Here is a 13,505-nt window from a genome sequence, read left to right as displayed (position 1 = left end):
AGAGGGACGGGGAGCCGGCAGGTTGGGGTCCTGCGCCGGAGGGCCTTTGGGGAAGAGTCACCGGGACGAGCACAGCGCTGGAGCTGAAATAACCGTGAACCCCGGATAACCGCTCGCCACCCCCTCGTCCCGGCCTTTCCTAGGTCGCCGCCGCCGGGCCCCCTCCCAGGCGGGGTCGGTGCCCCTGAGGGCTCTCTCCACAGACACTGAGGCTGGTGCAGAACGGGAAGCTAGGTCGTTTGTTAAAACGCATTGGGGTGGGGGTGGGGGGCTCACGTCTATGGTTCAAATAGTTAAAAACTCTCCAAGGAAAAGAAAGCTCCGCCGTTTGGTTCCCACACCAGAGCCATCTCCGCCCCATCCAACGCCAGCTGCTTCCCTGGGGCCGCAGCGGGCCGGGCCCTCCCACCGGCCAGACCTCCTCCCCGGAGGTGCGGTCTCCCAGCCTGGCCACGGCTCCGTCCACCACCCCCTCCCTTCACGCCCCTCTGGGCGGAGGGTTGGTCACTTTCTTCACTTTCCCAGGACCCGGCTGTACTATTTCTGCCCTCCAGGCAGGACATCTTTCCCAAGAAGCCTGGGGAAAACGGAATTCCTTCTGTTAGCTAGTGGGCTGGGAGGCACCTTGACAGAGATAGGGGGTGTGACCAGAATCCGGGGGCACCAGGGTCACTTCTCAGTTCTTCCTAGCTCCTATAGCTTAACTTCCATAAAGTTGGAGAATGTACAATACAACTTAAAAAACTTGTTTTATTTATTGATTTTTAGAGGAAGAGAGAGAGAAACATGGATTTGTTGTTCCACTTATTTATGCATTATTAGTGGATTCTTGTATGTGCCCTGACCAGGATCGAATCTGCAATCTTGGTGTACTGGGACGATGCTCTAACCAACTGAGCTACCTGGCCAGGGCCACAATCCTCATAACCTTTTAAGTTCACAGCCATCTAAGTAGAAACCTACATCCTTACTTAGGGGCCCAACACCTTAAAGGTCAGAATTCGTCATCTGGTCCCTGCAATCCTCAGCACAGGCTTCTTCAGAAAAGGAAAAAAGAAAAAAAAAAGAGGCATTTCTGTGAAGGGATTTAGATTCCATAATTTAATTTCTATATAGTGACAGCCATGGGAGTAAATACACAAGATCTTTTGTATTAGTTAATAAAAAAGATGGAAATCAGAAGCAACAAATGGAAGACCATACTGCTCATGATACATCAGCTACATGGTCAGAAAACCCATTCCTAAAGAACAACAGTTGCTGGTGTCATGGAGTCTTATTGCATTCACCAGGGGAACGGTACGCTCTGGGCAGGAAGGTATCGTAAGTCCCAATCCTTAAATGGGACTCCTCTTGTTACTTCCTTTGGAGCCAAAGATGGAGGGAGAAAGGGGATTTTTTTGTTGTTTTTACTTTCATTCTTTTATTTTAGAGAAAGGGAAAGGGAGAAAGAAACTATGATCGGTTGCCTTCCATATGCATCCTGACCAGGGATCGAACCCACAACCTGGGTATGTACCCTCACTGGGAATCAAACCCACAACCTTGTGGTGTATGGGATGACGCTTCAACCAACGGAGCCACATCGACCAGGGCAGGAATTCTTCTTTACGACCTCATGACTTCTTGAGACAGATCAGTCCAGCCGGATACAGAGCAAAGAATCTTTGCATCCCCACAGGCCAGTTGCTGGTATCCATCTTTATATTTTTTTAAAATGTAGAAGCCTCAAGGGGTATGGAGGATAGCAAGAAGAATGGCTGCCTTTGCCCCAAATGCATTGGAGGGTGGGGAGGACACTATCTGGGCTCATCAGGATCCTCTGCATTCTGAGAATATCATGCATCCACACCACTATCTTTGGAGGGGGCTAGGTGATCGAGTTACAGCTCTGATTCCTCTCTAGGAATAGAGAGTGAAGATGACTGGGAGACACAGTAGCAATAAGATGGGGTAGAAGAGGACAGAATAACAAATCCAACTGGAAAAGGGGTTTGAGAAGGAGTGGGGGGAGGAAGTATGCTAGGCACACACCTCCAGTGGGTAGAGGAGGTTCCTATACTTGAGACCTCCATTCTCTTGAAATGTCCAGGGTTGACCCAGGTAGAGACATTACCTTCTCCTGGGAATAAAACCTCAGGGATGGGTAGGCATGAAGAAAAGAAATTTAACATGGGGAATGAACCTTAGACCCCTGGCCTATCATCCCAGCCTACAAAACTGTCACTCCTCCACTGAAGGGTTCCAGCGCCAGAAGGGGTGTGTGGTCTTGAGGAGGAGCAGAGCAGTCAACTCCTTCAGCTAGCCGTGAACACTCTGGCCATCCATCTCTGGGCTCCTGTGTCCAGAAGTACAGAGGTGAGGATGGAAGTGGGGTGAGGGAAGATTGGAGAGAGTAGTCCATCCTTGACAGAGACTTTCTCCAGTTTTCTGCATAATCAATCACAAGAGTCCTCTTCCCACCTCCATGAGGTGCCAGCCTGCTGACCACTCTCCACCCCACCTGTGTGTGTAAGATTGGCCATATCTCATCATGTGTGCATGCCTGCACCCACATCTGTAGTATCTTGAAAGTCTTTCATCCCAGGGCCTACCAGGAAGCAGGTATGCCCCAGTGAGTTCTATAAAGTTATCAGCAAAATTCAGTCACTTAGTGTTCATCCCACAGAACAAAGTGCATCCAGAGTAGTTGCTTGAGCCAGTTCCATCTGTCCAGTCAGGTCCTGAAGACAGCAAACAACCCCCTCCCGCCAGATTCTTCTACTTTTATAGAAACAACAGAACATTTTACAAAAATCAAGGCACTTGGGAGAGAATCAACAGTAACACTCTAATGAAGCAAGCAGACATGTTAAAGGGGAGAAAGAGAGGGAAGAAAACTGGACAAAGGGGAGAAAAGATGATGTATTTCTGAGGGCCAGGAAGAGCCTACTCAATAAGATGGAGTTATTTGGAAGGAAGGAGCCTGTAGCCTGAATTTAGCAGAGGAAGAGAAGTAGTGACCAGAATCTCCACAATTCCCCCAAGGCTCTCAGAACCCCACCACCTTGAACATAAAGTAGCAGTGACCACGAAGTCTCTTAGGCAAAGATGTTGGTAATAAAATCCAGGAATCGCTTAGCATACTGCTCAGGATGGACGGTAGAGATCTCTGCCCCAGCCTACGAGAAGAGGTATGGAACATGGTGTCAGGCCATCCCGCTACTCTTCCGCATTCCTCATCCTCTATTCCACTCCCCACCCTTTCCATACCCAACACTTCATCCTTTTGTCACCCCACTGCTCTGGCACAAGAGACTCTCTCTTCCCAAGGAATAGTCAAGATAGGAAAGGAAAGGCCTCCGGGAGCCCTCACCCCATGCTTGACAGTTTTGGCTGCATGAGCTGCTTTCTTCTTGGCATCATACTGCGTCAGGATGTCAATGAGGCCCATGAAATACACCTCCTTCTGGGGGGCCCCTGGAGAGAGTAACCAGCAATGAAGAGCAAGTATAGTCCCAATTCCCTTTCCCCAGGAACCAGTCAGATCTTTGAAAAGCTAACCAGCTTCTCCATCCAGCACCCCAGTCTCTGTCCTACAAGGACTACCCTCCCCACCCTTAAAATGTCCAGGATCTCTCTTACCTTCAGCACTCCGGATGGCGTAGACATCAATGAAGGATTCAAACTCTCCAGGGCCCAGGGGCCGATGAGAAAGCATGTAGCTGCCAATACCCTCAGGGGAGGTGCCATAGGAGCCCACCAGAGCAGGAGGTCCAGTCAGGCCACAGTCCCCATCCCCCTCTGACTCCACCTCCCGCACAGGCCCCTCCTCCTCTGGTTCAGAGCCACGAATTATGTCATGTATGCCCAACAGAAGGCTGTAGTCCATGATCTTCAGCTGCACTAGGAACTGAGACCCCAATGACAAGTCAGATACCCTGAAACTCCCTCCCCAATCCCAGGTACCACCCTTATACCTCCCACAACCCCTGAATTTCTGGGGCCCTCCTGGGAAAGGAAGTGTGAAAACTGAGGGTTGGTAGTATACCATTGGCCTTTAGTACCTAAATGTCCTGGTGTCTAAAATCATCCTTTTAGTTCATTCCAGCCACCCCCTCCATGCATCACTTCTAGGGGGTTTTCATGTCTCATACCCAACTCCCTAAATACAGAGAATCCAAAGAATAAAGGGAAGGGGAGGAGTTCCCTCATATTCTGAATGGAGAGACAACTACCCTGAGGGGAGCAAAAAAAGAAAACAAAGCCATTTCCCAGAGCACCCCAATCATCACCTCCACATCTCTCTTTAGCTTCTCTAGAAATATTTTCTTCTCCTCTTCACCAATATAAACTTTCTGGTTCTTGTTGAGAAAGTCCATATCCTTAAGGGTAGGCAATTCCTTAACCTGAGAATAGGTAAAGGGATATTTTGGGAATATATATCTCTTCCCCAAAGGTCTCAGAAAACCCTGCTCTACCCAGGGCTCTGTCTCTAACTCAGTGATCTCCACATCCCTAAACTGATTGTATACCTGCTGACTCAGAGTCTGTTCTCACCTGCAATGTTTTCCCCAGACTCAGTCACTCCAGTTGTACCCCAAATCACATCCTACTACTTTCTCTTTATGGTTTTCATTTAAGGCCCTCCAACTACTTTTCTTTCTTCTTATTAAGGAAATATAGCTGCTTGAATAGGAGAGCCCAGAGTGGGAGGTGGAGGTTAAGCACTTTGCTCTTCAAGTCTGATATCCTCACCCATCCCCAAATCTTGCACAGGGAATAACCAATGACAAAGCAGCCATTCCCACTTTCCATTCCACACAATCCAGGGATTGGGACAAGTTTACTTATCTCTTCTTTTCATCGGTTTAAGATGAGAATCAATAGCTGGTAATCCCTTCCTCTTTATCCTAAGAAGATCCCTTTCACCTGCCTTCTCCCATTCCTCACCCTAAAATTAGTATTACCTTTTCTTTATCGCTGGCTTCCCGGGACACTAAGGAGCCCTGTGGAGAGACCCAAAGACCAAGTTAGCAGAAGTGGCTAAAAGAACAGTCAAGATCCAGCTCCTAAGAAGAGTATTCAAACCCATAGCATTCTTTCCTTTAAAATAAATCATCTAGAAGCCGCCCTGGCCCTCCCCACTCTCAGGCCACCAGGAGCCTCCCTCTCCACCCTATCTATACTCTCTGTACCTTGAGGTCATACTTCCTGTGCACAGGAAGACGGTGGCTAAACATGTTGCGCATCACAAGCATGTAGCTGTCTTCATTGTCCACGCTAACTCGGTACATCCCCAGGAACTGGGGCAGCAGCGTGTTACCATGGCACTTCACAATGTACTGGGTAGAAGAGAGGAAGAAATGGGAAGAGATTGAGCAGCAGGTATACAATCAGTTTCGGGATGGGCATTCAAACACTATCATTCCAGACTGAGCAGAAAACTTCAAATAGAAAGGTTACAAGGTCAAAAGTGGTGGGAGCTTTCTAAAGATGCCCCTGGTCATCTGTGAAGTTTCTGAATACTCATCTCCTCAGGTTAGTCATTTGCATAACTAGACATTATACAAATTATTAACTTTAAAGTACCTTCGATTTTAAAGTACCTTCTCTTATTTCATATTTATCATTCTTTCAGATGGGGAATATGGGTGTTATCCTTATATTAGACCTTCTTTATATGCAAATGGTCACAGAATTAGAAATTACATCTGTTTATTAACAAATTGATTTTATCCAGATCAATGTTTCTTGGTGGGCTAGATTCCCCTAGTAAAAATGTTTGCTTGATGGCCTATCATTTGGATTCTTAAAAAATTATTCCTCTTTAACCCTGGCTGGTGTGCTCAATTGATTTGAGTGTAATCCCATGCACCAAAGGATTGCAGGTTCAACTCCTGGTCAGGGCACATACCCAAGTTGCGGGTTTGATCCTCAGTCAGGGCACATACGGGAGGCAACTGATTGATGTTTCTCTCTTACATCAATTTTGTCTCTCTCTCCCCCCTTCTCCTTCCCCTCTCCCTAAAATCAATTTTAAAATATTATTCCTCTTCTATATATTTTTTTATTGATTTCAGAGAGGAGCGGGGAGAGGGAGAGAGAGAGAGAGAGAGAGAGCGAGAGAGAAAGAAACATCAATGAAGAGAGAGAATCATTGATTGGCTGCCTCCTGCATCCCCCACACTAGGGATTGAGCCCGCAACCTGGGCATGTGCTCTGATTGGGAATCGAACAATAACCTCCTGGTTCATAGGTCAATGCTCAACCACTGAGCCACACCGGCCAGGCAAAAATTATTCCTCTTTCAATGCTTCTCTCTCTCAGTATTACTACCTATTTCTCTTCATAGCCAACCTCTCAGAAAAGTAGTCAGCAATCAGTCCACTTCCTATCTCTCATTCATACGTCAAACCAGTGAAGTCAGATGTATACCCTCATTTCTCCTCTGAAATCACTCTACTCCTCCTTCCTCCGTATAAATACCTATTGCCAAATTCAATGAATATCTAGTAACTATCTTGTATCAACTGAATGGCACTTTATACTACTGACCAGTCTCTCCTTAAAACTCTTCACCCTCAGTTCCCATTAGACTACTCTTCTGATTCCCCTCCTCTCTGTCCTCAAATCCTGTATGGAATGAAGTGGGGCATAATTACAAGTGTCCATTGATCCTTAGTCTTCTTTAAAGGATCTTTTCTCTAGTTGCTCCTTAAGGTTCTGTCCTCAACTTTCTTTTCATTTCACTCCACACTTCATTTCAATAATCTTATCTATACTCATGGCTTTAATTACCACCTCTTCACCTATAACTCTCAAATCTAGGCTTCTACTCTAATCCTCTTTCCTGGACTCCATTTCCCAAACACTTAATGGACAGTGATATCTGGATCAACTGCAGAAACCCCAAACTCAACATGTCTAAATCAGAACTGTCTTCCTCCAAAAACCTGTTTCTTTTTTCTGCTTCCAAGTGTTAGTGAATGAGCTTCCTGTCCCCCCTTAACTGGGAATTTGGAGGTGCTTTTGCCTTAATTCCCACAATTCTACCTTTCCATCTCCATTGCCATTGTTCCTCCAGGCCCTTGTCATGTCTCACCTAGACAATTATAATTACATCCTAACTGGTATCTCCATTCCTAATAGTCCTCCCTCCAATTCATTCTCTAAAATGCTGTCACATGGATATTTCTAAGTAACATACATATCACTCTCCTGCAAACCACCTTCAGGATCAAGTCCAAACTCTGTTGTTTATAAAACCCTTCACAATCTGGGTTCTGCCTAACTATTTTTCCACAATACCATATCCCAACCACACTGAATTTCTTGCAGTTCCGTAACCCTAAACTCTCTCATCCTTCTGTGCCTTTACAAGTGCTGTTTTCCTTTGCCTAGCACATTGCCCAATGGTTAGTCCCTACCAGTCTTTCAAGAATCAACTACTGTGATACCCCCTCTAAAAAAAGTCTCTTTGAGGCTCCCAAGTATATTTCCTTCCGCCAGTGAGCTGGGATGCTCTTCCTCTGCACCCCCCGGAGCATTCTGTACCTACCTCTACTATTGTACACATTTTGCTGCGTGCTAATGCTAACTTACTGGACTCTGCCAATAGATTAAGAGATCCTTAAAAGCCATGACCATTTCATTCACCTCTTTCTCCACAGCCCAACACAGGATCTAGCAATGAAAAACATTCAATATTTGTTGAATAAAACAAATATTCCTTTTAGAGTTTTTCATGTATTCCTTGTTCATTGGTTTTAGTGAGATTTTTTTTCTTCATTAGAAAGACATTCAGGCAGTGTGTTTTTTCTTTCATTATTATTATTCTTTTTTTTTTAATAAAAAAATGTTTAATCATCAACCAAGGATGTTTTTGTTGCTTTTTATTATTGACTGATTGATTTTTTACAGAGAGGAAGGGAGAGGGATAGAGAGTTAGAAACATCAATCAGCTGCCTCCTACACACCCCCTACTGGGGATGTGCCCGAAACCAAGGTACATGCCCTTGACTGGAATCAGTCCGCAGGCCGACGCTCTATCCACTGAGCCAATCCAGTCAGGGCTTATTGCTTTTTAGAGAGAGAGTAAATGAGAGAGAGAAACATCGATGGGCCACCTCCCATATACTTCCTGACCAGGGATCGAACCCACAAACCTTAGGTGCACAGGACAACACTCCAACTGACTGAGCCACTTGGTCAGGGCCAGGCAGTGTTGTTATCACTAAAATACTCCACAAACTCCACATGCCAGGTTAAGCTAATCAGCCACAATAGCTCCCTAATCCTTTTTAGGGCTGGATATGATCATGGCTTCTACTTTCCAGTTTATCCCAATTGTGTACTTATCCTGGTTTTCTCCCCAAACTGCATTTATTCCAGATAGTATATTTGGTGCTAAAACTTCACCCAATTATAAGTCTATAGTTTAGACCAGGGGTCCTCAAACTACGGCCCGCGGGCCACATGTGGCCCGCTGAAAAAATTTGTTTTTTTACTTCGAAATAAGATATGTGCAGTGTGCATAGGAATTTGTTCATAGTTTTTTTTTAAACTATAGTCCGGCCCTCCAACGGTCTGAGGGACAGTGAACTGGCCCCCTGTTTAAAAAGTTTGAGGACCCCTGGTTTAGACTTTGATATACACGTGCACTTTATGTATCAGTCCATAGTGGTTTTAGATAGTAAGTACCAAATGAGAAGGAACATGGTCTAAATTCTTCTATTTAAACAAACACAAATAGCTATACAGAGGCTCTTTTTTTAAAAAAATTTTAGTTTTTAAAAAACATGGTATATAATAAAATAAAAATAAAAGAAACCCACACCTGAAACTTATATGTTCATATTGACCAATGTCACCCCAATCAATTTAATAAATTAAAAAAATTTTTTTTTCAATTACAGAAACAAAAAAACATGGTGTCGAGTACTTCTTGGGGAGCAGAATAGGTTGTAAAGGAGGAAAAGGGATAGGAAGTCTCCCTGTGTGCTCTGGCAGCAAAGCTATGATTAGAGAGAGGAGGGAAAAAATAAGGCCTCACCTGGTGGTAGTTGGAGAGGTTGCTATGCATGTCAGCAATGTCCTCACTGGATACTTCTTTGATGACCAGAGTCCGATCATAGGAGATAAGGAAGCGACCATCACTGCCTTCACTTTCACTTGGGGGACTTCGGGTAAGAGATACCTGTTAGAGACACAATAAGCCAGAGACTCTTTTCTTCCCCTTTTATATGGAGATGCAAGTCATAGGATAATGGTCAACTGAATATGTCTGAAAGTAGATAAAACCCTGGCATAACAGGTTGAGCAGGGTTTCTTAATCTGGTGTCTATATAGGGACTAAAAGTGGTGCAAAAAACTTTTTTTTAATCTTCAGCTGAGGATATGCTTTTTTGGGGGGAGAGAGATAGAAAGAAACATCAATGTGAGAGTGAAATATCAATCAGTTGCCCACTGCATGCACCCGAACCAGGGCAAACTTGCAACCTGGGTACATGCCCTAACCAGGAATCAAACCCTCAACCTTTTGGTATACAGGATGACACTCCAACCAACTGAGCCACACCAGCCAGGGCCAAAAAAAATTTGTTGTTGTTAATCCTCACCTGAAGATATTTTTCCATTGATTTTTTTAGAGAGAGTGGAAGGAAGGGAGAAAGAGAAAGAGAAACATCAATGTTAGGGAGACACATTGATTGCTTGCCTCATAGGCCCTGCCTGGGGCCGGGAACCGAGCCTGCAAATGAGGCACTGTGCACTTGACCAGAATCAAACCTGAGACCCTTCAATTCTTCAGTCCGAGGGCTCTATCTACTGAGCCAAACCTGCCAGGGCTGAAATTTTTAATGTATCTACATTTCCCCCCCTCAAGGTTCATAGTTTCAGCAGATTTTTGAAGATGTCTGTGACAACAAAAAGGTAAAGAATCATACTTGCCAAGGCTCTCATTTCTTCAAACATGGCTGTCACAAGGCTTCCCCAGTTGTTAAGGAGAAAGGACCAACCTCAGCCCATAATAAACTCTCACCAAGTAATCCTGGTCATCAATGCCAAATCGATCACGGAGGTTCCTGAAGACCTGGGGACAATACTCCTTGAACTTGAAGTGACTGGGCAGATTTTCCCTGAAAAAGGGGTTTTCAAGGTTAAAAAAAACCCAAAGTAACAATATTACCTTACATTTATGGAGGGCTTGACAGTTTACAAAGCACCTTCCCATATATTACTTTATTTGATTCTCATAAAACCCTTGTGAGGTCCTTTAAAGGTATATTATCCCTATTTGATAGAAGGGGAGGCTATGGTTCAGGATAGTTGGGCGACCTGCTTAAGTCACCTGACTAGTAAATGACTTAAGTAGAATTAGGTTCTACTGCCCATCCAAACAGCAGCATTTCCCAAATCTCCATCAAGTAAGAGACATCCTAAAACTGGCAATACGTGCCACTTTTCAGAATGGCATCTTCTGATACTAGGAGGGTTTAAAGAGATTTTTTTTTCCCCAGGGAGTCCCTATCAGAAACTAATGGTAATGGCATCCAAATGAATTTACTCTATGGAATTGCTAGGCAGGAGACGAGATAAACTAGTACATACATATAAGGGTGTAGGGGACACTGAAAATTATTTTAATGGTTTCTTTGCACAATACTGAATTTGTGCACTGGGAAGGAGGTTAGACAATACAACTTGTAAGTTGCCTTCTAAATCTAAAACCTCCAACTCATTAAATCTTAATTCTTAAATTATTTATTCTTTTCTACAAAGACTGATGTGAGAAGGGTGGGAATTCCCACATACCTGTGGAAAAGGTGATTGTTGACCTTGATCTTGGAGCTGGCCTTAAAGTCATCTGGCAGCAGCATCACAGGGGGAGGCACCTGGCTGAGCTCATTGATCTGATAAGCCAAAACAAGAATGGGGAGTGAGTGAGTAGGGGTGTAGAGAACTACTCACACACTGTGTCTGGGCAAGAATCAGAAAAGGGCAACTCAAACCTCATTCTTTTAAAAAACACGGCTCATGCATTCACTTGACAGAGGTGAGAGAGACTGTCTCTGAGCTCTTCTGCTGCCCAACAAGGACTGCAGTGAGCAACCCTCACACAGAGCCCCTCACACTCCCGCCCCCGAGGAACTTCATGCTCCCAACAGTCATTTTATATCAGGCAAACCCTGTAAGCAACTCAGGACTATTTTTAAAGCTTGAGAAATTCTAGAGAGAAAAAAAATTTATCCTCAGCAGACCCAAGACAAACAGTTCCATGCTCCATTAAAAACAAAATAAAAGGCATTTTTAAAAGTACACAAGAGAGTTAATGGGACTCTGAGGGGTCAACAGCAGCAAGAACAAAGATGTCCATAGCCTTCAGGAGGCATCTCCTTACAAAGAGGACCAGTCCTTCCAGACCACTCTGACCCAGTTCTCTGCAGGAGGTCCCACCTGCCTAGGTGTAAAGTAAAAGAAGAGCAGCTGATTTAAGAGGGAAAGTCAAGCCAACCCACAACCAAAGGATGGATACATCACATGCTTCCTCAGCCTCCAGAATCAGCAGTCTGCTGATTCAGGGTGGAAAGGGGGTTCCTGAGAAGATGTGCCTTCTCCCCAGTGTTGCCACGGTATCTTTCACCCACCTTTAACAGTGCACTTATCATATGCCTAATTGCTAGTTTATGTAAATTCCCCATCTAGATTGTGAGCTCTTTCAGCACTAGGACCAGTGCTAGGTGCCTGCATCTCTGAGCTGCCTAGCTAGCAAAATGTTTGGCACACGGTGGTCTCTCAGTGTTTATTAAATGAATAAAGGGGATGCCTTGCCTATCCTTACTTGAGCATCTGACAGAGGTTATGAAGCGCAGTCTAATCTAAATCCCATACACAGCCGTGAAACCCAAATCCTCTTATCCTTGGTAGAAAAGGACAGATCACAGTCCTGCAGGGGGAAAAAAAAAAGCCACTTGAGATTCCCAGCCTAAAATTCAGCTATCGTACTTCATGTCCCCTCTGCCATCGGCTGTAATAACACAGGCTGAGTCATCACTAAGACATATGTTCAAAGAATTTCTCCATCCCAAACACTTGAAGTAAATGTGTGCTGGCTGGAAGGTAGCATGTTGAGGCTAAAGTATATAGACCTAGAGAAGCTGAGGCAGGTCTCATGTGTAATTCCCTCAATTCTTAGTAAAAGAAAACCCTTCTTGTTAAGCTTCCCAAAGGGATGGATGAGTCACCTGGAAGGTACATATGAGAGGCGGCCCCACCTCTATCAGCCTTGCCCAGGCCAAGTACCTTAGACTGATAAGACATTACCACCCAGGCAGCTGGGAGCAGTCCACCCAGCCACAAATGCAAAAGGGAGCTGACCCCAGACAATATTTTAAACCATAAATTAAGAATGTGACAAAAACTATATTCTTCCTCAACCCCTTCCAACCTCCACAACCCTGCCATACTGTAACAATTCAAGGAAGCTGATTTATAAAATACTGCCTGTCACACGCAAGGTCACTGCATCCCTCCCACTCCAGGTCGAAGGGAAGGGTACCATGGCTATGATTCCTTCACCTGAGGTATCCTCAGCAAAGGAGCAGTACTGGCCGCGCTGGCCTCCTCCCGGGTCCCAGGCACACCCTCTACAGCAGTTTCTAAAGTTCACCACCACGGTGTCCCCATGACCAGAGCTTCTCAGCCCGCTCTTTGGTCCAAGAGGACCCCCACTTACACCAAACACCATCACCACAGCCAACAGTGGGAATGCAGTTCAGACCACAGGCTGAGTGAGCGCAACCACGAGGCTCAGGGAGGGATAGCTTCTCTGAAATGCTGTACCTCGGAAGGGAAAGGAAAGGACAGCAGGATTAGAAGGTCCGGGAAGCCTGGAGCTTCCCGCAGAGCCAAGGTTCCAAAGTCAAGGACGCCAGCTGGAAAGGGAAGTGAACGATCCCCCCGATCCAGCTCCCCTCCCGGATCCAGCTCCCCTCCCTGCTCCCCTTCCACACCCTCTCGCCGAGACCTCGCCACCAGCCCAGGAGACCACGCCCCCTAAAGTCCTTCCGGCTGGAGCCGGGGCCGGCCGGTCTCCGCAGCCCGGGGCTGTGGCCGGACCCGGCAGGGAGGCCGGGAGCTGGAGTCCGGGCAGGGAAGGCGGAACTAGCGTGGATGAGTGAAGGGTGGCGAGGGAGACAAGTCTGCGGAGAAGGAAAAAGTCTAGAGTGAGAAGACACCGCTGGAGGCTGGTGAGCAGGGAACAGGGCAGCCCGGCGGGGAAAGTGGCAGCTCGAGGGGCACCGGAGACCGGAGCCCGGAGTCAGGGGCGCCCCGAGGCGCAGGAGCTTGAGGGGTTCGGACAGGGCTACCGGGGGGCCGGGGCCGGGTCTCACCGAGTGGGCTACGCCCCACAGGAACACGCCCACCAGTGGGTCAGCCGCCCGGAACACCTTCACCTTCTGCTGCACGAAATGCTTCTTCTTGGTTTTGGAGGCGAAGCCGAAACCCTGGCCGGGGGCCGCTGT

At 46.2% G+C, this 13,505-nt stretch overlaps 1 protein-coding gene across 1 annotated transcript in view; it reads right to left on the bottom strand.

Annotated features, from left to right (window-relative positions):
* Window positions 1–1,714: 1,714 nt before the first annotated feature.
* Window positions 1,715–13,505, bottom strand: part of PIP4K2C (phosphatidylinositol-5-phosphate 4-kinase, type II, gamma) — an 18,881-nt gene continuing 7,090 nt past the window's right edge. The window contains exons 2-12 of the mRNA XM_014550054.1: window positions 13,437–13,501; window positions 12,993–13,181; window positions 10,795–10,892; window positions 10,022–10,118; window positions 9,035–9,178; window positions 5,178–5,324; window positions 4,950–4,988; window positions 4,275–4,388; window positions 3,625–3,892; window positions 3,356–3,459; window positions 1,715–3,161 (exon numbers count right to left, since the gene is read on the bottom strand). Coding sequence (XP_014405540.1) covers window positions 3,081–3,161; window positions 3,356–3,459; window positions 3,625–3,892; window positions 4,275–4,388; window positions 4,950–4,988; window positions 5,178–5,324; window positions 9,035–9,178; window positions 10,022–10,118; window positions 10,795–10,892; window positions 12,993–13,181; window positions 13,437–13,501 — 1,346 coding nt within the window. The 3' untranslated portion in view covers window positions 1,715–3,080. The remainder of the gene's footprint in view (window positions 3,162–3,355; window positions 3,460–3,624; window positions 3,893–4,274; window positions 4,389–4,949; window positions 4,989–5,177; window positions 5,325–9,034; window positions 9,179–10,021; window positions 10,119–10,794; window positions 10,893–12,992; window positions 13,182–13,436; window positions 13,502–13,505) is intronic.

This window comes from Myotis brandtii, unplaced genomic scaffold (assembly GCF_000412655.1).
Source record: "Myotis brandtii unplaced genomic scaffold, ASM41265v1 scaffold581, whole genome shotgun sequence".
Lineage (NCBI taxonomy): Eukaryota > Metazoa > Chordata > Mammalia > Chiroptera > Vespertilionidae > Myotis > Myotis brandtii.
The sequence above is the reverse complement of the archived record's forward strand: the minus strand, read 5'-3'. Positions and strand labels throughout refer to the sequence as shown.